The sequence below is a fragment of the Glycine soja genome, chromosome 18, assembly GCF_004193775.1.
Source record: "Glycine soja cultivar W05 chromosome 18, ASM419377v2, whole genome shotgun sequence".
NCBI lineage: Eukaryota > Viridiplantae > Streptophyta > Magnoliopsida > Fabales > Fabaceae > Glycine > Glycine soja.
In genome coordinates, this window is record NC_041019.1 from 47,627,608 (window position 1) to 47,649,220 (window position 21,613).

A 21,613-nucleotide genomic window follows, 5' to 3' on the forward strand; every position below is an offset into this window, starting at 1 on the left:
TGTTTTGTGTAACGGGAGAAGCTACTTTATCCATTTAATTACTCCAAAGCCAATGGTAATATTTTGATTATTACTAAAATATCATCACTACATGACAAGATAACTAATTGCATGCAAAATTGAATACCAACTAATTGAATATTTAAATGAATTTAATGATACCATAATGATGGTGTAAAATAATTTTTCTTTATCATTCAATCATAAATCATCATTTATATGACTTTTATTAAAATGATTTTGTAAAAGTGAAATAATTTATAATAAATGATAATTTATGATTGAACATCAGTATAAAATAATTTTACATACTAATTTTTCTTTGTTTAAATTGCATTACACTACAATTAAGCTTTGGAAGTGAATGAGTGCATCTATCATCCTATTCCGATGAAAGAGCTAAGCATTGAAGTGTATGCTAGCTATTTAAGAATCTTTCCACATAAAGGCACTGATCCATAGGAGAAGATGTATTTTATACTTCATCAGTAAAGAAAGTACATAATATCAATTTTGTGTAATGCTAGAACTAGTAAGGGACCACAAGCCAGAAAAATTGTCAACTACAAGGATTTGGGTTTAAAAGGAAGGAACCGATTAATATGAAGGTCAATAGTTGGCATATAATATTCAATTACTGAAAACATAGAAACTCTAGTTCTTTACCTATAAAGTACGACAGCTCCACAAGCACCTACATAGTTAAAGGCATCACATATATGGTTAAATGGTACCACAAGCCAACCGTCAAGCTAGACTTTAACACCATATAACTTCATTTTCCATATCATCTTTTTATAGGGCAATTAATTTGATTAAAACAGCATCAATGCCTCTCTCGAAAGATAAACCAATGAACTTTTTTATGATCAAGACAGAATAGTGAACTGTTTTAAGACTACAGATAGCATGATTAACCAAACTGTACTCCCACAGAAATGCTGAATACCAAGTATGAAAGAACTTCTCCCAAAAAATTGCATACTAGAAAGATTTTAAACAAAATTGAGAACAATTTTTTACTATAGGAGCCTCCCTAAGAAAGTAAGAATGTAGTACAAAAGCCAGGATTTGGTATTCAATGAGTTAAGACTATAAGCCAATTGGCCACCATAAATACCGGGTCTCCCTTTGTTGAATATCTGCATGTGAAAAATAGATATCTTGCTCTGAATGCTTGCAAAACTGCTCACAGAATTTACATTTTGGTAGATCACATTTTATGTCTCAACACTCAAGAAGGACCTCATGGTCATATCATTTTGCACTACTTAACATTCTCTGCTTTACCATTTTAGAATTTAGAGAGGATTGGTATTTTCATCAATGAAGATTTCTTTGGGAACCTTCAAATTTAATTGATGGGTATCCCATTCTGCTTCTTTCAACTTTAGAATGAAATCCTCAAATCTTTCTTCCAATTCCATTAGGCTATTAGCAATTTGATCACAAACATTAACATTGCTATCCCAGTTCTCACTTAGCCAGAAAGTCTGCCACACTTCGCAATACTGAAACACTTGTAGCTCCAACCTGCAGTGTGATTATCAATAAGGTACAGTAAGTCTATCCAGCTCAAAACACACATACTTCTAAATTCCATAAATAATCCTAAATCCTCATCTCCAAAACACCTTACCTATTGTTGGTAAGAAACATCATTTAATCAGATCGCTGTTTGTGTTTGATTCCTCAAGTTGCTGCTTCAATTGTACTTTTTCTTCATGTCATTAATGCTTTTTTCCCTGTTTCTTTAAAACCTCATTAATGTTGCCAAGTTAGTCCTTGAGGTGGCAGCAGCTCATTTTTTTCTTGAAATAATTCTGTCCTCTTTGGAAAGTGAAGCTTCAACTTTAGGAATCAAAGACAACACAGCAGATAAACGCTCCCTCATACACTAGCCCATTTAAGCTAAAAGTACGAACAATGAACAAAACTAACTGCCTACCTTGAGGAAAAATTCAACTTTTAGCTAAAAGAATGATGGTGACAAGGATCAAACTCCTAACCACATGGTCAGAGTATAGAATACACTATCAATGAGCAACTATCCCAAAAGCAGCTTAAGTTGTCAGGTGAACTGAAAGATCATGAATAGTTTTTATATCTAACAACGTCGAATGAGGATTATGTTTTCTAGTTATATCTCATAAGGAAATAAAATCATACCTTGAAAGAAGCATAAAATCTCAAATCTTCCAGCTGCTGATTCACCATGAGAATATATTTCTCACTTGCATATAATTTTAGAAGTGCTTCCACCTGGGCCATTATAACATAATTATATGATTTCCAAATGGCTTTATTTGAACAAAAGAAAAAATCATTATGAACCTCTTGGTTTCCTTCATAAAATTGTGACAATAGCAGCAATAATGATCCTATACCATAAAATGAGATCTCTCCACGCCATCTATTTTCTCCAAGGGCAAGCCAAAATTTATTTTTGGCTTCATGAATTGTGACCTAGTTAATATATTCTCTTCTCGGTTGCAATATGTGCATCCTGAAATAAATCCATTTTGAAAATTGAACATCTGTGAAGGGAAATAAATCATACAGCAGAGCACTGAATTTGTCTGAATGTAACCTGGAACAGTAGAGTGTAACACACGCTTTAGATTTATCTGTAAAAAAAGTTGCACAAAAAATATAATTACAATAAGTATAGAAGATTTGCTCCATTATTGTTTAGAGGAAAGGGGTGCAGCTGTAAAATTGTCTTTTTGTTCCTAAGTTTGTGGACCTCATACATGAGAAATATTTGGTACCCACCTAAGTTTGAAAGGGAAAAACACAAAACAACATCCCTGCTGAACAGCATGGGTTCCAAATCCATTTCTTATCTTTCCAATACTTTTTTCCCTCTAGCTACCATTGGCACATAAATACACCACAAAGCAAGGAAAACAGGAAACAGAGTGATCACTATTAATGACATTATAATTCATTATCTTTACTTACAAAAAGTCAGATTTGAAATGTGTTTCTACCAGCTTGCATGCAAACAGATTTTATTTGCATTAGATTCTATATTAGATTATGCACTGCATACTTACTGTGTTAAACTGGAGAACTGAAAGTGATTTGTAGCGTAGCCAAAGATGCAGAAACTGCATACCCAACCAAGGTAATGAAAGTACACCATATGATTTTACAAGGCTGGGTGTATCCTGCGATCAAAAATTAAAAGAATGTAATGAGCCAACTAACAGTAACTTGGTGTCAAGAATTAAGCCATCCTGAAAGTATATGTATTTTACCAGAATCAATATGCCTAAAGCAAGGCCAATCAGTTGAGCAACCACTTCCCAAATTTCTTCCTGAGAAATATTGGTGAAACAATTATATGAGGAAAACCCTTTACATTTTCCAAACAGTGTTATATAAGAGAATTCTAAAATTTAAATGAAGCCAAGATGTCGAACCTAAAGAGAACTTATTAATGACAATTGGTGAATCAAGGAAAATAACTATTGAGTGAATAAAATTTGCATAGACCAGTTCACTACCAAGTTATTAAGAGCTTAGGCATAACCTTGCTGCTGGTCTGGTATATGTAATTAAGAAATAGAAAACAGAGATCAATGTACCTAGAACTAATATTTAGCAGTGATTTTATCATGAATATTAGGTATAATATATTAAGATTCATTATTGAAGGCTTCTTACCATTAGCATCATATCAGCTTAATTTTGTCAATGACTACATCCAAGTGCCTACGTCCTCCATAACTTATATGACTCATTTTTTTAATTCTGGAACTATATGACTCATTAGGTCACTGGATCAATTCCTACCCAAGAGCCTTATTCAAGTTTTTGAATGGTGTAAAGAAAGTATTATAAATTATGAAAATAAAATTAGCTCCACCATTGCTTTAATAAGGGAGCAACACAGATAGAACTTCTCTTGATAAGAGAAACATATATTCATGGATAAGTGAGTTAAAAATTAAAATTAATGTTTGAAAACATGAAAGTAACAAATATTGATGCAGTTCTCATAAAATTCAAGAGGCTTTATAGATATATAGGCACAAGAAAATATTATTGCCAGAAATCACAGCTTTCTACTCTAAAATAAGTTTCCAAAGTGGGAGTATACCTTTGCGGCTACCTCTCCTAGATTTCCTGAAATTGCAAAGTGGTTTTGAATCACACAAAAAGAAGGATCTTTTAGTCCTCTCGCTACAGCCTGTTTGAATGTCAAACACAGAAAATTATACAATCATATATAAAGCAGCTATTAAGTAATCCATGTCTATACATGACGTACAAATTGCTTTTAAATTACTATTTTGAGGATTTATGTTAAAAAAGAATTTGCTGTAACAACTTATTTTGAATATACCACAATCCTCCTTTAATACGGCAAGGAAGTGAACATTTTGACATTATAGGTTGCTAAGCATTTGTTTGGGAGGATGTATGGAAGGGTGAAATAAACTTGGGGGCCAGTGGGAAGAGAAAGACAAAGAAAGGGTATAATGAGAGGTCAAACTCATCAGTGTAAGAAAGGAAAAAAAGATGGCAGAGAATCTATTTGTTAGAAAAGAAGGTCAGGGTTAGTTTCAAGCTGAACCTAGACCTATGTTAGTGTATAAAAGGAGGAATAAAGCTCAATAAGGATCTAACAGTATTCTGTTAGATCAGTTAGAAGCAGTTAGTCAGTTAAGAAAGTTAGTTAGAGGAAGAATATATGTATATATATCCTCCGAAAGGTAGTGGGAGTCAGTTTAGAGTTTTGCTTGTTAAACAAGGAAGTGTCCTTGTGTTAGAGAAGAGGGCTTCTCTGTATTCCATTGTAATTCTGCAACTCAATAAACAGAATTCATTCTTTCTGTTCTTCTTCCCAAAACCTCTCTCTCTCTTTCTTCTTTGCTAAGATTCTAATTTGGCAGAGGGTTCCTAACACTATTCCACCTTCCAAAAAAAAAAAAAAACCCAGTAACAATAAATTTTATGTTCTGCACATAGCTACAAATAATTGATCTAAGTTTAGAAAGCGCAAACCTCATTAGCAATTCAATATATCTGTAATCTCTTCTCCTCTGCCAGACAAACAAGAGAGACTAACTTTTGTTTGTTTTCTATTCTTTTCATTCTCATTTCCTGTCTTTCTAACTTGCATTGATTCTTTTGGGGATAGAATTCTATCATTTTTATTTTTATTTTCATCCTTGATTACTAAAAAGGTTAATGGTAGGAAATGGTATTCAGAAAATGGCATTTATCTAGAGTTAATCATTTCCTTAGATATTATCTTTTAAGTCATGTCATAGCTTTGAAACATTAGCTAATAGTCATCTATATGAAAGGTAAAGTTGCGGCTTGTTGACTGGTTGGTCATGGGTTTAAATCTGGAAACAGTCTCTGTATGCAAGGATAAGGCAGTGTTTAATGACTTCCCCCCAAACCTTCGCATAGCGAGGAGCCTTCTGGCATTGGGGTACATTAGTTTTTAATCATCTATATGCAGTAATTGAAAGAAAAAAAGTGGTTCTTTTAATAGAGTAAAGATTCATATTAAATTACCTTGGTAAGATTTCCAAGAGATGCCAAAGGAAGGAAATAGTCAGGATATACTTGGGTTGTCAGATAAAAAATGCTGCATGAGATGTCAGCAATGTAAGAGTCTCTCTAGAGCTAGATTTTGTTTGCATATTTCCATAGGAAAACAAGGCATACTACTCAGACCTTCCAGCACTGCCAATGAAGTCCGCATACATTCTCCATTGCTTAGGATCGTCATCAAAAAGACTTCCAAACCGCCCACCTGAAAAAAGCAGTGACAGTAAGCTAAAAACAAAATCATCTTCTTCTTCCTTTAGCTTACTTCATGATTGCCATACCAAGGCATAATCGTCCAACAGCTCCAATGCCATCCTTAGAGACCCACCTAAAGTTATAGAGCATACAATCAACCATATAAAATCAAATTAACAAATAATGGCAGCATGAAAGTATTTAAGATATTACTATGTGCATATAAATGCCGTATAGGCTTTAAAAGTTATGGGCCACCTGATGGCAGAAGCAGAAGCAGTTGCTGAGGTTCCAGAGAAAGAGCCAATACCAACGGCCTGTAGTTAAGTAGAAAATTTAACAAAACAAAATTAGAAGCACAATCATCATTCCTCGCATTCATTTGGTAGACAAATAATTTTAAACAGAAGATGAACTGCTATGGAGCGTATATTAAAAAATTTTTAAACAAGACTTTGCTTCCCAATCACATAGAAACAAGAAGTAAAACTTTTTATTAAAAAATTTAAAGGAATAGAGATAACTTGTAAAGGAGATGGCTATGAACATACATCAGGAAACTTTAATCAATATCAGAGAATGCGTTTGAGTAGCAAGTAGATGACAGAACTATCTCTAATGGTTCCAAGATTTGACTTTACGCTTCAATGACATGCACAACAGGGCTCTGTGAAGTGTGAACTAATTATAAATTTCAACACTAGGCATGCCAAATGCACAAAAAGAATCATATAACTTAATCAAATATTCCCAGTGAAAAGTTCCTTGAGAAAAAATCATAAGTTTGAGCAAGATTGTCGTACCTTTAGGAGACTTGAAGTGACTAGGGTGTGACAGATCCATCCAGTCACATTGGTAGGGAACTGTAATAACATGTAATCCAAGTAATCATCTGAAACTGATCCTGCTTCATGACAGAGAAAGTTAAGCAAACAAATGGTTTCCTTTCCTCCAACTTTAACATAATCACTGAAGCAAAAACTCCAAAAGTTTCTCTCTGAAACTTCCACTAAAGTTTTTTATGTTAATCACCAGGAAAGCCTGCTGGTAGGATAAAATCTTTGATTGTGTCTGGAAGCCAGGATAGGCTTTCATCAGGGGAATATGAATCCTGGAACCTTTTTGGCGTAGACGTATCCTCCTCAACAAGAAAGGTTTGCAACTGCAAATCATCACCTAATACACATCTGCTCACAAGAGGGATAGTTGAAGCCTGATTTAGAGAAGACAGACATTGTAAAACTTACATGATTGGCCAAATGGTGATGATAAAAAGTACAAGAGTCTACTAGAATTTTCCCATGAACAAGCAAACAGAGACTACTATTTGATTTTGGTGCCTATTGAAAAAAAAAAAAAACTATTTAATTTTTGTTCATACTTGATGCAGACATTGCAATTGTATCTAACAAAGCAATTAGTATTTCATTTACTTCTTGTAATGATGTAATAATCAATTAGTATTAGCACTCCATGATCCCCCAGATTCACAACAACACTAGTAATGCAACTAACACAGTAACCTTCATGAACGTACACTAACAGAATTTTAAAAATAAAATAAAAAAAATGAAGGAAAGAACCCAAATTTTGGTATAGTCTAGCAAAAACCTCTTAGCAGTACCATTGCTATATCTCTCCACCTGTATCACCCGCGATGAAACTTGACCTCTGAAACAACACAAGAAAATGAAAGAGTTTATTGAGCCAGTGAAGCAAACCAGAGTCAAAAGCTTGGTTTGATTAAGTCAAGTGAACCCTTAAAAAAATCTCCAAATTCATTTTTCTCTTTTCTACCATAGATAATTTTTCCAAATTTTGTTGATTGAAATTGGACAATGTAATCAAATGCTTCATCAACTTGTAAAATTTCTCTTTTCTTCTCTATAACAGATAAGTTATCTACATTCCCGTAACCTTCATAAACCAATATACTATTTTGGTCAAAGGAAGAAAGGATAAAAATAAAAAAAATAAAAAAAAATTTCCAGAAAAATTCACCCTTTGAAGTTTTCTCAGCAAAACAAAACAACCAAACAAAGAAGTATCAGACCCTCCATTTTCAGCATCATCTTCATCTTTGAAACTGGAATGCTCAGAAGAGCATAGAATTTGAAAGCCACGAGGCCTAACTCTGTTCATCTTCTCTACCTTCATTGGAGAATTGAATGCACTTGAAAAGAAATGAAAATTGCAAGGTATGAGACATTGATAAAAAAAAACAGCAAAATTCCAAGGTTCCTATGTTTGAATTGTGAAAAGGTTGCAAAATTTGAATAGATTGGTTCCTTCCTGGCTTCTATGGTGAAAGCCTGAAACAGTTATCAGTTATCACTATCTCCAAAAACCGAAAGAGTAGAACGAGCCACGATTCAGGTCGGGTCGGGTCTTAATTTATCACCCGAATTCGTAATTTGACCAGGGGAGTTGCTACATGCACCCAGCAAACATTGAAGTGGCAAAAATGCCTTTCCGCGAAGACAATTTCCAAAAGAACCTTCTTTCAGAATCATTTCGGAAGACACTTTTTTTCGGAAACTTTCCGGAAGAACCTTCTTCCGGAAGAAGATTTCGTGATTCCGGAAGAAGATTTCGTGATTCCAGAAGAATTCAGGAACACTTTCCGGAAGAACGTCATCCGGAATGTTTTCGAAAGAAGGGTCTTCCGGAAATTTGTTTTTTTAAAAAATGATATTTTTTGTAATAATTTAATTTTAATGAATAAACTAAGTTATGAAATAATTAATATTATTAGACATAAATAATTAGTGAACATAACTAATATTTATAATTTCTTTTTTACGCGCATGTAAATGTAAATATTAATTTGTGTGACAATTTAGTATAATTTAAACCATAAAAATTAATTAATTCATATATTTTATTAAAAATATAAAATATTTATTATGATAACATTTAATTTGTATTACAAAAGTTAATATATAATAAAAAAATGATTATTATTTTATAACAATGTCAAGAAAAAATAATTTTCATTTTATAATAATAAGTAAAAATAAAATAATATTTAATACGTATGTAATGACGATTTTGCCCCTGTATAATTTTCTTTATATTTACTGCTTCACGGCTTCCATTTCACGCTTCCGTTTCTTACTGTGCCTTCTTCCTTCGTTGCTTTCTTTCCTTTTCTTGCTGTTGCTTTCCACGCTGCGTAGCTTTGAAGATTTGGTGGTCCCGTGAAGTATTTGAAGATTTGGTGGTCCCCGTGAAACAGGTGTTCCGTATTTGAAGTTTTGTTAGTCGTTGTTTTTCCTATTTCGTCGGAGGTACGCATTTATGGGTATTTTTTGCGTTTTCTAACTAGTTTTTAGAGAAGAAAAACAGTAAAAAAACTATATCCGGAAGAAATTTTAAGTACAGGAGGAAGAAAATCTGGAATGAGAATGTTGAATTTCCAAAAGAACTTCTTTCAAAAGTTACTAAGGCTCATTCCGGAAGCACTTCTTCCGGAAGTAACTATGGTCCATTCCAGAAGAAGTAGTTCTGGAAGTGTTTTCCGGAAGTACTTCTTCCGGAATAAGCCTTAGTAACTTCCGAAAGAAGTTCTTCCGGAAATTCAACATGACCCATTCCGGAAGAAGTACTTCCGGAAGTACTTCTTCCGGAATGAGCCTTAGTAACTTCCGGAAGCACTTCTTCCGGAATGTTACATTATTAACAAATTTTTTTATTTCTGTTTTAAAATTTATATATATATATATATATATATATATATATATATATATATATATAGTGGATTATTGGTTTAATTACGTATAATGATTTGGTATAATATTAAATTATTTAGGTAACTTAATTGTATTTTGTTGTAGTAGAAAAATGTTTTATTAGTTGTTTTTAGGTGTTATTTGACGGAACCGGGGTACATGACTAATTTTTTTGGGTTCTTTGACGTCCAAACATGAGAAATGGCCGCCCTCCATTGTCTCACGGCACTGGCACACCCACGGAAATAAATCCCAAACATGGGTACTTGAACATGAAAAAAAAGCCCATTTCCAATTTTTTTAGATTTTCTGGCTTTGTTTTTAGGTGTTATTTGATGGAACCGGGGAACGAGACTAATTTTTTTGGGTTCTTTGACGTCCAAACATGAGAAATGACCACCCTCCATTGTCTCACGGCACTGGCACACCCACGGAAAAAAAATTCTAAACATGGGTACTTGAACATGAAAAAGGGCTCATTTCCTATTTTTTTGGATTTTCTAGCTTTGTTTTTAGGTTTTATTTGACGGAACCGGGGAACGAGACTAATTTTTTTGGGTTCTCTGACGTCCAAACATGAGAAATGGCTGCCCTCCATTATCTCATGGCACTGACACACCCACAGAAAAAAAATCCCAAAAATGGGTACTTAAACATGAATTTTTTTTTAAAGTGATCTTTGTAGTATTTTATATGGCGATTTCATTGTCATATAATTTTTTTTAATATTTTGGATTGGGTACGAGCTTTTATATTAATAGTGTAAATTATGATCGAATCATAATTTATTATATATGATAATTACTTTAAAAATCTTACTAACACATAATTATGAATTATGAATGATTTTAAAAATATTTATTTTTTATGTAATTCTTACAAACAAAACTCATGATTTTAGGTTCACTTTTTTTAAAAATAAATTTAAAACACTCGCAAACTTCGCTTAAGGACCACAATCGGAATAATAAACTATATTATAAAATAATAAACTGTGCAAAATAAGTCCACTATATTAAACAAAAACTGTAATAATTACAAATATTCATGTCAACTACAAGACAAAAAATAAATACAATAATCAATGGTCCGTGCGGCGTCTCTGACGAGCCCTGACAGTTCCATCAGCACTGGGTCCCCCTCTAGCGATCGTCAGGCAGTCCTGCCTAATGTCATATAACTTTGTGCCTGCAGTGACTATCCTAAGGTTGAGCACACGCTCCAACCTCTGTGCAATCGCCTCATATCCGTCATAATCATTCTGTCAAAGTCATTAAAAACATTTATTATGAAATTGAAAATAAATAACAACTCATGAAACATTAAACGCGCAAAGAATCTTATCACATGTGGAGGGGGGTCAAATGTCACTGGAACCTGGGGGCTGGGCGGCTGTATGTAGTCCTCAGGGTCTGCAGCTAGTGCATCTCTCGGCTGGTCACCTGCCTGGGTTGGTATCATGAATGGGTGAGATATGCGGAAAAACCACTCCATGTAATCCACAGATACCTGCCCAGGCACTAGACAAAGCTGACTCGCAGGTAGTAAGTGCTCCGCAAACTGCATCCACCTGTCATCTATCTCATCGTGTGACAATCGAGCACTAACAGGCGGTGGAGGGATGCTCTGGATGTAACCAAACTGGCGTACCACCCTCTCCGGTCGTGCTGTGACCACCATAGGACCCCATCTCAGCTGACCCTGGAATGATGAAATCTCCTGAAAGGCCCTAACCCCTTGATGTTTCGTGTACGGCAACCAGGACACATCTGTGACGGTCAAACCATCACAACGTGCCCTGTAAGGTGCTCCTGTGATTCCCTTCATGTGCGCCTTCGACGTCAACCACCGGGAAGCACGTGGGGACGTCTCTTGGTATGTATCATCTGTCACGCACTGGTGCACACTAGGGAAGTGTTCATAGATCCAGCACTACACAATAAATGAGGTTAACATAACATAAAAATATGTTTAAATCATAATCGAACATAACATATTAAAAAACACAAAATTTACCTGTGCTAGCGTCAAGTACCCCGCAAGCTGTCGTGTGGTGGTCCTACAAGCCTCATCTAACTGGTCATACATATGAACCAGCGCGGCAACTCGCCAAGCATAACCACCACTCTGAGCGAGGTCCCGGAAAGCGTCAAGGTGAACCACATGCACATATGTTGCACTGTTATTAGCAAAAATAGTGCAACCGACAAGGTGCAGCAGATAAGCGCGAGCTGCGACAATCCACCGTCGGGCCTGACATCTCGTCCCATAAATGTCTCGAACCCATCCTAGTCGTACATATGCCCCACGTGTCAGTGCTGTCTCGGCTCTGGCCTCCTCGGCAGACACCTCGAGCAACTCTGTCAGCAAAAATTTGGCCTCCTCCGTAGAAAGAGCATGAAAACTGTGCAAGGCGCCAATGATGGGCAAATGAAGGAGTGACGACACATCATCCAATGTGATCGTCAGCTCTCCTACCGGAAGGTGGAAGGTGCTGGTCTCACCGTGCTACCTTTCCACGAATGCGGATATTAGTCCAGGATCGCCAGTAATAACTGAACAATCGATCAGTGGACTTAATCTTGTGGCAGCCACCAGGCCTTCAATCTTAGGCATTGGCCTCCTAATCAGTGTCACCTTCCTCCCATGTGACACTAACTTCAAATCAGGACGTTCCTGATTTGAAGTACAAATTATACAATTATTAAAAAAAATTAATGACAAACAAATAAATCAACAATGATTTTATTTATGGCAGTTATATCTGCTTCCTTTTTTGCTTCCGGAAGACCTTCTTTCGAAAGTTCTGGAAGAACCCCTAACGGGTCTTCCGGAAGGCACCACCGTAAGCTCCCCTTCCCCATTTTTTCCGACGTCTTCTACCCTAAGGTTTTTTTAACCTACCCTAAATGCTACAACAATAGTGCATAATAAAAGCAAAGGGAAGGTTAGGGACACCTACCTCGAACAGAAATGGAGTCCAAGCGAAACAAGCAGCAACCGAGGAGGAGAAAACGCAACTCGCGAAAGAGGGAAGCAAAGGAACAAAAGCAGAAGCAAGAAGGAGACGCGTGAGTGATTCCGGGAGAGGAGAGTTTTAAATGTTTTAAATTTTTTTAATGAAGGGCAAAATAGCCCATTCAATAAATTGTTGGATGCACCTAGCATTTCCCTTTGACCAGATTTAGAATAGGCCCATATCAGTTTTGGGCCTAACAGATTGGCCCATATTTATGGCAGTTATATCTGCTTCCTTTTTTGCTTACTTATTCTCTTTTCAATTTGTTTTTTAAGAAATACACTTCTTTGTTTATTTAAAAAAAGAAGAGTGGATAAGGAAAGAAGAGGAGTGAATATATCAAGTACCTTATTTATTTATTTCATTTTAAACACATTAATTAGAATTTTTTATTTTTTTTCTTACGAGTAAATTTACTTTTTTTAAATATAAAATGTTTTTCTTTAAGATTACGTACATGCTTGGAAAATGTTTTCTTTTTAAACTAAAATGAAATAACATTTTGGGAAGAGTATTTTAAAAATATTAGTATATCAAAAAAGAAATATAAATAAACATTGGTAATTTATTGTTTATTGAAATAACGTAACCTTGAACACGCGTAGATCCTGTTTCAGGATTTCACGGACCCCCACTTCTTCTGTATTGTATCTGACATCTTCCATTGCGTATGGGACTTTTGTGTTTGTGAATTGATTTTTCAATTTTCAACATTTACACGTTTCATGCTTTGTTTCGTAACCACTGCTCTCGCTGACAACTGAATTTTCTACCAGGAACGAGGCATTCTAATAGGTATTTTATTAGTACTGCTTCGGTTCCATAATAATTATGGTATAAGAAGAAAAAAATTATCTAAAAATAATTATTATTTTAGGTTAAATTACTAATTTTATTCTAATATTTTTACTTTTTAGTCTCTATAGTTTACTTTTTAGTCTCTATAGTTTGAAAGTGATCTTTTTAGTCTTTATATTTTACATTTTAATTCTTTTTAGTCCATGTAATTTAAAAGTGTTCTTTTTAATCTTATAATTTACATTTTAAGTTCTTGTAATTTAAAAATTATAGAGACTAAAATAATAAAAATCGTAAAATTATAGAGACTAAAAAATTACTTTTAAAACTATAGAGACTAGAAGAGAATTAAAATATAAATTATAAGGATTAAAAAAACCACTTTCAAACTATAGAGAGTAAAAAAATAAGAATCATGAAATTATAAGGACCAAATAACTAATTTAACCAATAATTCAAATTTTTAATATAATATTAATTTTTTCACTTATATCTCTTATAATATTAATGATATGAAACTATAAAAACAAAAAATAAATTAATAATAATAAAATTAATTTTATAAAATTATTATTTTCTTCCATCTATTTTTGCTATGTAACGAAAATTATAATAAAATGAAAGGAATGATATTTTTCTAGGTCTTTTTTCTGTTTTTCTGCTCAATATATTAATTTGGTGGCCATCCATATTACACTTTTTAAATAGTCAAACAACCATCCATACGAACTACTCTTCTCATCTCGATTATAAGCAACAAAAATACGTACTTCATATTTGTTAATAAAATTAGTTAATTTTATTAAATTATATCATTCCTAATTAAAATCTTTTCAAACTATCATCCATTAGAATTTAATATTAAGCATTAAAAAATCTTTGACCTTATTAAATTAAGAATATTTTTAGAAAAATACTCATTAAATAAGACATAAATAATTAAGATTTGTTTGTATTTAAAATAAAAAATAAGAGTTAGTGCTTATATTCGAGATTGAAGGAAATATATTCTAAGCTAATGATAACAGTGTCGACCAATAATTTCATTATTCCTTTTTGTTGCATAGGGGATATATTTTTTAAGAAAGCAAGAGGACACACGTAAAAGAAGCACTTAAATAGAATTCAGTTTGTTGAGTTTACATATTTGAGCCAACGATGACTATGAGTGAAATATTGAGTGCTGGCATGGAATTTGACAATGTAGTTGCAATATTGGAATTTTGGTATGAATATGGTAAAAAAATGATTTTGAAGTTAGACAAAATTCCAAAAACAAAAGTAAAGATGGCTTCATTAGATTAGGCAAATTTGTTTGTTGCAAAGAGAGTAATCTGGTGGCTCACAGGAGATCCTTTTTAGTTAAGAATCTAAGGGCTGAGACAATGATGAAACCCTGATTTGTGGATCCAATTTTTAGCATCAACAAACTGGAGGACCCATTTGAGACTCTCTGAAATTGGAAAAAATAAAAAGAAAAATGTTGAATTAGAAAAGAAGATGAAAAGAACAACACTACAAGTTTGTTTATTGCAAAAAGAGTAATCGGGTGACTAACAAGAAATCCTTTTTGGTTAAGAATCTAAGGACTGAGACAATGGATCCAATTTTTAGCATAACAAACTAAGGAATCCATTTGGGACTCTCTCTAGTTGGTGTTAATTGTGTCTAATCTAAAAATTTCATTCAAAGCTCCAACAAAGTGTTTAAAAGATCTATTTATAACTTCTACTAATAATCCTGAATTAGGCTCAAGCCTAATAACTAATCTAATAATTAAAAGACTTAAAATAACAATAAAAAAGGTAGTATTCCATTACAAGTCCAACAATAGGCCCAAAGATATAATTAAAAGCAAAAATAAATCTTATTTTAAAAGTTGACTAAAATAAATGAACCTTTTCTTGTCAAACTTTTCTTGAAATCTCTTACTCTTTGCTCAAGTGATTGGTCTATTCATGTTGAGTCCACCTAAGTCAAACTCTTCCTCTTTGGATAGTCCTCTATCATACCTTCCTTCTTAGGAAGAATTCACCCTCGAATTGATGTCAAAGACACCTACATCACAAAGAGTCAAGTCAGTAACATTAAAAGTGTTGTTCACACCACAGTCTAGTGGTAAAGCAATTTTAAATGCATTATAGTTGATGCGATTTAAAACTTGAAAAGGACCATCTCCCTTTTCTTGAAGTTTAGATTTCTTTTTGGAAGTAAACCTATTATTCCTCAAGTGAATTCAAACCTAATCACCCGATTTCATAACCATTTTCTTTCTCCCCTTATTGGAATATCTACCATATTGTTCAATCTTTTTCTCAATTTGTGCTTTCCTCTTCTCATGCAAACTCTTAACAAAATTGGTTTTATAAAACTCATCCTTATTCATCATAGCAAACGTGTTGGGCAAAGGTAACAAATTAAGAGGAGACAATGGACTAGAACCATAAACTATCTCAAAAGGAGAATAAGTAGTAGAGTTTACTATCCTATTATAAGAAAATTCAGCATGGAGTAGGCATTCCTCCCAAGCTTTCAAATTCTTACCTACCACATACCTTAGAAGTTGAGATATAGTTTGATTTACTAGGATGCGGGTATAGCACATGGGCTCAAGATTTCTGTCACCAATCTTTTTTCCATCAAGCTCTCTACTTGCCTTGAGATCTCTTTTGTCTCTTACAGATTACTTCTATATGCTGGCTTATTTGGTAAGAAAGCTCCTGGAATGAGATTAATTTGGAGCTCTATCCCTCTCAAAGGAGGTAACCCATGAGGGGTGTCTTTGGAAAAGACATCCCAAGCAAAGAACTAACAATAGAAGACAAACAATAATCATGAGGTATTAGTAAATACATAGGCTGCCTAGCTAGCATCACTCTCTTCACCTCTTTTTCTCTCATGAACAAGCTCTGTATTTTTCTCTCTTGATTTTCATCTTTTTTTTCCAGTTTCACTCTTTTTTTATCTCGACTCTTTTCTTTCTTTTCTCCCCTTTCATGTTTCTCTCTCTTTTCATCAATTTTTTTTCTCTTATTTTCTCTCTTGTTCTCTTTTCACTCTCATTTTTATTTGATCCTCACAAACCTCACTTGGAGACAAAGGTTTAAAGGTAACCTTTTTCCCTTTATGTACAAATGAAAATTTGTTTGTGACACCTTTGTGGACAATATCCCTAATACTGCCAAGGCCTTCCAAGTAAGAGATGGCTAGCCTCCATAGGGACTACATCAAACAATATCTCATCAATATATTTTCCAATGGAGAAGCATATCAAAACCTGTCTATCTACAACTAGCTCCCCATTCCCACCCAACCATTGTAGTTTGTAAGGCCTAGGGTGAGGGGAAGTTTTTAAAGCAAGTTTTTCAATCAATCTTTGGCTAGCTACATTGGTGCAACTACCGTCATCAATAATCAAAGAACATATTTTCTCCATGACCATGCACCTAGTATGAAAAATATTCTCCCTTTGAGTTTCATCTTTATCCTTACACACACTCCTCATTAACCTCCTAACCATCAAAAGATCACCTTCTAGGGGTTGTACATCACATTCACTTTCACTCTCATTAGAAGAATTAGAAGAGCTAGAAGAAGATGATGCACTAGTGATATCCCCATTACCCAGCACAACCATAGTCCTTTTGTTAGGACATTGGGAGGCAATATGACCCTTTCCCAAACATTTAATAGAATTCGCCTTTGAAGAAATGGGAGTAAGGTTAGAATTATTTTTACCAAGGGCAACACTTTTTTCATGAGATTTGAATGAAGATCCTCCCACCTTCTTGAATGTCTCCTTATCTTTCCAAGTTGAAGAGTCATAGGGAGACTTCTTGTATGTTTGCTTCCTCTTTAATTGCCACTCCACCTTGATAGCTTGATGAATGAGATCCTCCAAAAAGGCATAGTGGTGCAACTCTACAATGTCTTGGATCTTCCTATTGAGACCATGCAAAAACCTTGCCATGGTGGCCTCTGAAGACTCCTCAATTTGAGCACTAATCAATGAAATCTCCATCTCTTTGTAATACTCATCCACACTCCTATTTCCTTGAATTAGTTTTTAGAGCTTGTTGTGAAGGTCTCTCCATAATAGGATGACACATATCTCTCTCAAAACTCTCTTCATGTTTTGCCAAGTATTAATCGAAGGCCTTTTCATCCTCTCAACATCAATTCTCACTTGATTCCACTACACTAAGGCATATCCCTCAAATTCCAGGGAGGCCAATCTGATCTTTTTCTCTTCATTATAGTTGTAGCAAGCAAAGACTTGCTCAACCTTCATCTCTCACTCAAGATACACTTTTGGATCATAAGTCCCTTTAAAAGTAGGGATCTTTATATTCACTCCCTCAATCCCTTCCTCTCTTTGTCTACCTCTATATTTTCTATGATTTCTTCTCTCCCTATACCTCTCATTCCTCCTTCCTCCCTCATCCTTTTCATACCCCTCATCTTCTCTATTGGAAGAATTAGATAATTTGTCCTCTCTTCTTCACTTTATATTTTCAATCCTTACACTTAAAGCTTCACTACTCCTATGTATTCTTCCCAAACTCTAATCATTCTCCTTTCTCATTCTCTCCATCCTTTATTCATCTTCATAACTCATTCTTCTCATTTGCTCACCAAGTTTAATCATCTCCGCCATGAGCCTTGTGGTTTTTGGAGATGGTGGAGTAGCATTTCCACTTGTAGAAGCCATACCTACAAGAAAAGTTAGTGCATAAGTAAAAAATAGAATAGGACCTCACCACTCAACTTAGTGTTCCACTCAAGTTCACTCATGTATCACCCTTTCAAGGTTTTTCTTTTATAATCGCACTATTGCCTTTTACCACTTTTGCTTCTTTTATGCAGAACCTTCAAGCTCAAAATCAAGAAGTATTCAATATGAAATATGTCACAAATCAAAACTCAACTCAAAAATCCATGAAAAGAAATACTCTAAGACAAAACTAAGGAATTTTAAAGACAGACAGAAATAATGAAAGTAATACTCAAAAGGAATACTAAGGAAGACAAACTAAAGACTCCAAAATGAATAAAAGAATTGTCCAAGAATTGAACTATACTAGATGTAAATAACCAACAAGACACAATTTATTTTTTGAAATAAATGTATGTAAAAACAAGAAAGACTTTGAATGCAGATTTTTTTGCGTTTTTTTCTTCCTTTTTTTTTCTCTACACTTTTCTTTCTTTTTATTTTTTTATTTTGGCATACAATTCAAATTTGAATGCAAATATGTGATTGATAAAATCCAAATCCAGACTGTAACAGAATTTTGCCTCCAAATCTGAAAACTGGATTTCTTTCTTTTTTTTACTTGCTTTTCGTTTTGTTTTTGCACGAATTTTAATGCTATATTTATAGAAAAAGAAAGAAGATAAAAAGATATTGATATTAGATATAGTTCAGAAAAAAAGATAGACTCAAAGAAATAAAACAAAGGAAGATAAAATAATAATATAAAGTTAAACAAAAAAGTGACCGAACAAACAAATGAGGAAACACACATGAAATACAAAGGATAGATAACACCTGATTTCAAGAACCAAAGCTCTGATACCAATTATGGAAGCCTGATTTGCGGATCTAATTTTAGCATCAGCAAACTGGGAAACCCATTTGAGACTCTCTGAAATTGGAAAAAAAAGGAAAATGCAAAAAATGATGGAAAGAACAATGCCACAATCTTGAAAGATTGATAAGTTGAGGATTATTTGTCACAAAGAATAGAATTCTTTGATAAGAACCTATGATTTTACACAAGAACCAAAAGAGATACCCTTTTAACTGTGTCTAATTTGAAAATTTCATCCAAAACTCCAACAAAGTGTTTAAGGAGTCTATTTATAACTCTTACTAATAATCCTAAATTAGGTCCAAGGCCCAATAACTAATCTAATAATTAAAAGACTAAAATAACAAAAAAAAATATAATAGCCAATTACAAGTCCAAAAATAGGTCAAAAAATATAATTAAAAATAAAAATAAATCTTATTCTAAAAGTTGGCTAAAATAAATCAACTTCACTTCTTCTTCTCTTTCCCCTATGACAGAATTTAGTCTCTTACCATGCTCTTCTTGAAATCTCTTACTCCTTGTTCAAGTGATTGGTCCATCCATGTTGAACTCACCTAGCCAAACTCTTCCTCCTTGGATGGTACTTTATCAGACAAGAACTTCGTGTAAAGCAGGAATTTCATTTAGTGAAAAGAATGGAAAGTTTTAATCCATGAGTTTGTGGATACCTATAAGAGGTGAACAAGAGATGTATGTATTGGTATTATACTTGATGTGAGGGGAAATGAAGTTGTGGAAGATCCCAAATTAGCTAGCTCACAACAATATAAGAACCTTTGCTCCAAGATGATTAAATTGGTAGTCAATGCATTATCTTCTACAAGTGAGTTCAAACTGGTAGATGAAGGATTGGATGACTTGAGTAAGAAGATAAAAGAGATGAGATTACAAGAAAAAACAATGGTCAATGGTGAAGGCAATATCTCATCATTGACAAGAGAATACGTGACACAAGCAAATGGATTTAAAAAATGACCTGACTAGGTTAAAGAGACATAAACAAATAAATAATTGGGTTGAGCTTCCAAAAAAAATAAAATTGTGAAACCTCCACCAAGTCAAACATTTGAGGTATATAAAGTTATATTTATACCAACTTCTCTTTTTACTTGCAAATTATTGATATGATTTTTAATGTTTATTATTGAAGTGAAGGGAAAGTCTAAGTCAAAGTTGACTGGGCAAGATCCAGTTTGACACATCCGCCACATGACTTCTATCAAGCATCTGAAAATCGATTGAGTTTCACTAGATTGCTGATGATCACTTATTATCAACAAAAAAAATATCTTTACTTGTAGCTTATGATATTATTATAATTTTTCTTTTACTTTTATTTTGTAGGAGTCAATTAATGATGAATGATTAGTCAAGATTTCCCTTTTTTGTTCACCTGGTGCTTGAAGAATTAAAAGTAACATACTGTTTGAAGACTTTCATGGATATGTTGTTGATTGTAGAATTATTTTGTGCAACTGGAATCAAATTGTGATTAAACAATATATGAAACAAAGAAGCTCATTTTATTATGTCAAAAAGGAGTTACAACATGAGAGTACGTATGATAATTTTGATTTTCAATTTTACAAATTGCCAAAAGTACAAGTATTTAAACCTATGAACATAAGCCAAAACTATTGGCATAAAGGAAAACAACTTTACAAGCAGCTCATACATCCTTATGCACATCCGTCATGTATAAATACACTTTTGTTCAGTTCTCCGCCCTTCTGCATATTAGTCAAGTAAACCATACTTTTGTTTAGTTTTCTGCCCTTCTGCATATTAGTCAAGCAGACTTTTGTGCAGTTCTTTGTCCTTATGCCTATCTCTTTTCTCTATATATTTCTTTTCCTTTGTGCATATTTGTCATGAGCAACATCTTTATAACAACCTCTCTTCCATAAGTTAGAACCCCTACATAATTATCCATCAAAGACTTCATAAACAGAGCCACAGGATTTGACTTACCATTAGTAAAAGATGGAGGGTATTGCATAATTATTCTAATGTGTTTCACAAGTATCTGACTGCAGGTCAACTAAGAATTATATACGCACCAAATAATGCTACCTACCATATACATTCCCACACGTTAGCATTAATGCTTGTATACAATACTGACCCTGAAACAATGTGCCCCTCCTTAAGTGATTCTACCTAACTCTGTATAATTCAGCCGTGACATATATCAACTCCCAACCTTTTTTTCTAGCAAATTTTCCTTTTGAGAAGTATCTTTAATCAGAGCAACACTAATCAGGATTCAATGACCATTATAAGGAATTTTCCCTTATAAGCATGACTATATAGTATATAGAGTATCTTGCATTACTTTTTTTTTGTCACAGTAAAAGAAAGCCGCACTAGAAGTGAGCAATGTTACCCAGCTATGATAGGTTTTAAGCCGGAAACCCCAACACTTAGTGGAAGCATATAAATCATCACTCGAGGATCATTCCTTTTGAATGCTAAACACGTCATTAATTCCAACAAAAAGTAGACATACCATTATCTCAATCCCAATTTAAAATAAAGAGATAAAATATACTATCATGTATTATCATAAAACTAAGTCAACCTTAAGTTTCAGCCAAATTAAGGTCTAGTAAAAATAAAATTGATACTACAAGTATTATCACAAAACTAAGCCAACCTTGAGGTTCAGCCAAATTAAGGTCTAGTAAGTAAAAAAGAAA

The 21,613-nt window shown here is 33.7% G+C and overlaps 1 protein-coding gene across 4 annotated transcripts; it reads right to left on the reverse strand.

Moving 5' to 3' along the window:
• Positions 1–830: 830 nt before the first annotated feature.
• LOC114395760 (protein root UVB sensitive 5-like) lies at positions 831–8,080 on the reverse strand. Of its 4 annotated transcripts, none has more exons than XM_028357603.1 (15): positions 7,823–8,080; positions 7,381–7,440; positions 6,802–6,956; positions 6,573–6,673; positions 6,028–6,086; positions 5,856–5,902; positions 5,701–5,779; positions 5,539–5,611; positions 4,109–4,198; positions 3,264–3,323; positions 3,060–3,173; positions 2,591–2,627; positions 2,388–2,506; positions 2,170–2,262; positions 831–1,533 (listed from the first exon to the last, which is right to left on the reverse strand). In XM_028357603.1, exons 1-15 carry the CDS (start codon positions 7,924–7,926, stop codon positions 1,477–1,479), a joined length of 1,248 nt encoding a protein of 415 aa, XP_028213404.1. In that variant the 5' UTR covers positions 7,927–8,080; the 3' UTR covers positions 831–1,476. The 4 variants fall into 4 exon arrangements, 3 of the variants coding, with proteins under 3 accessions (XP_028213404.1, XP_028213405.1, XP_028213406.1); XM_028357604.1 differs by having other exon boundaries at positions 6,802–6,982; positions 7,394–7,440; positions 7,771–7,929; XM_028357605.1 differs by having other exon boundaries at positions 6,802–6,982; positions 7,394–7,440; positions 7,823–7,862.
• Between the last annotated feature and the right edge of the window lie 13,533 nt (positions 8,081–21,613).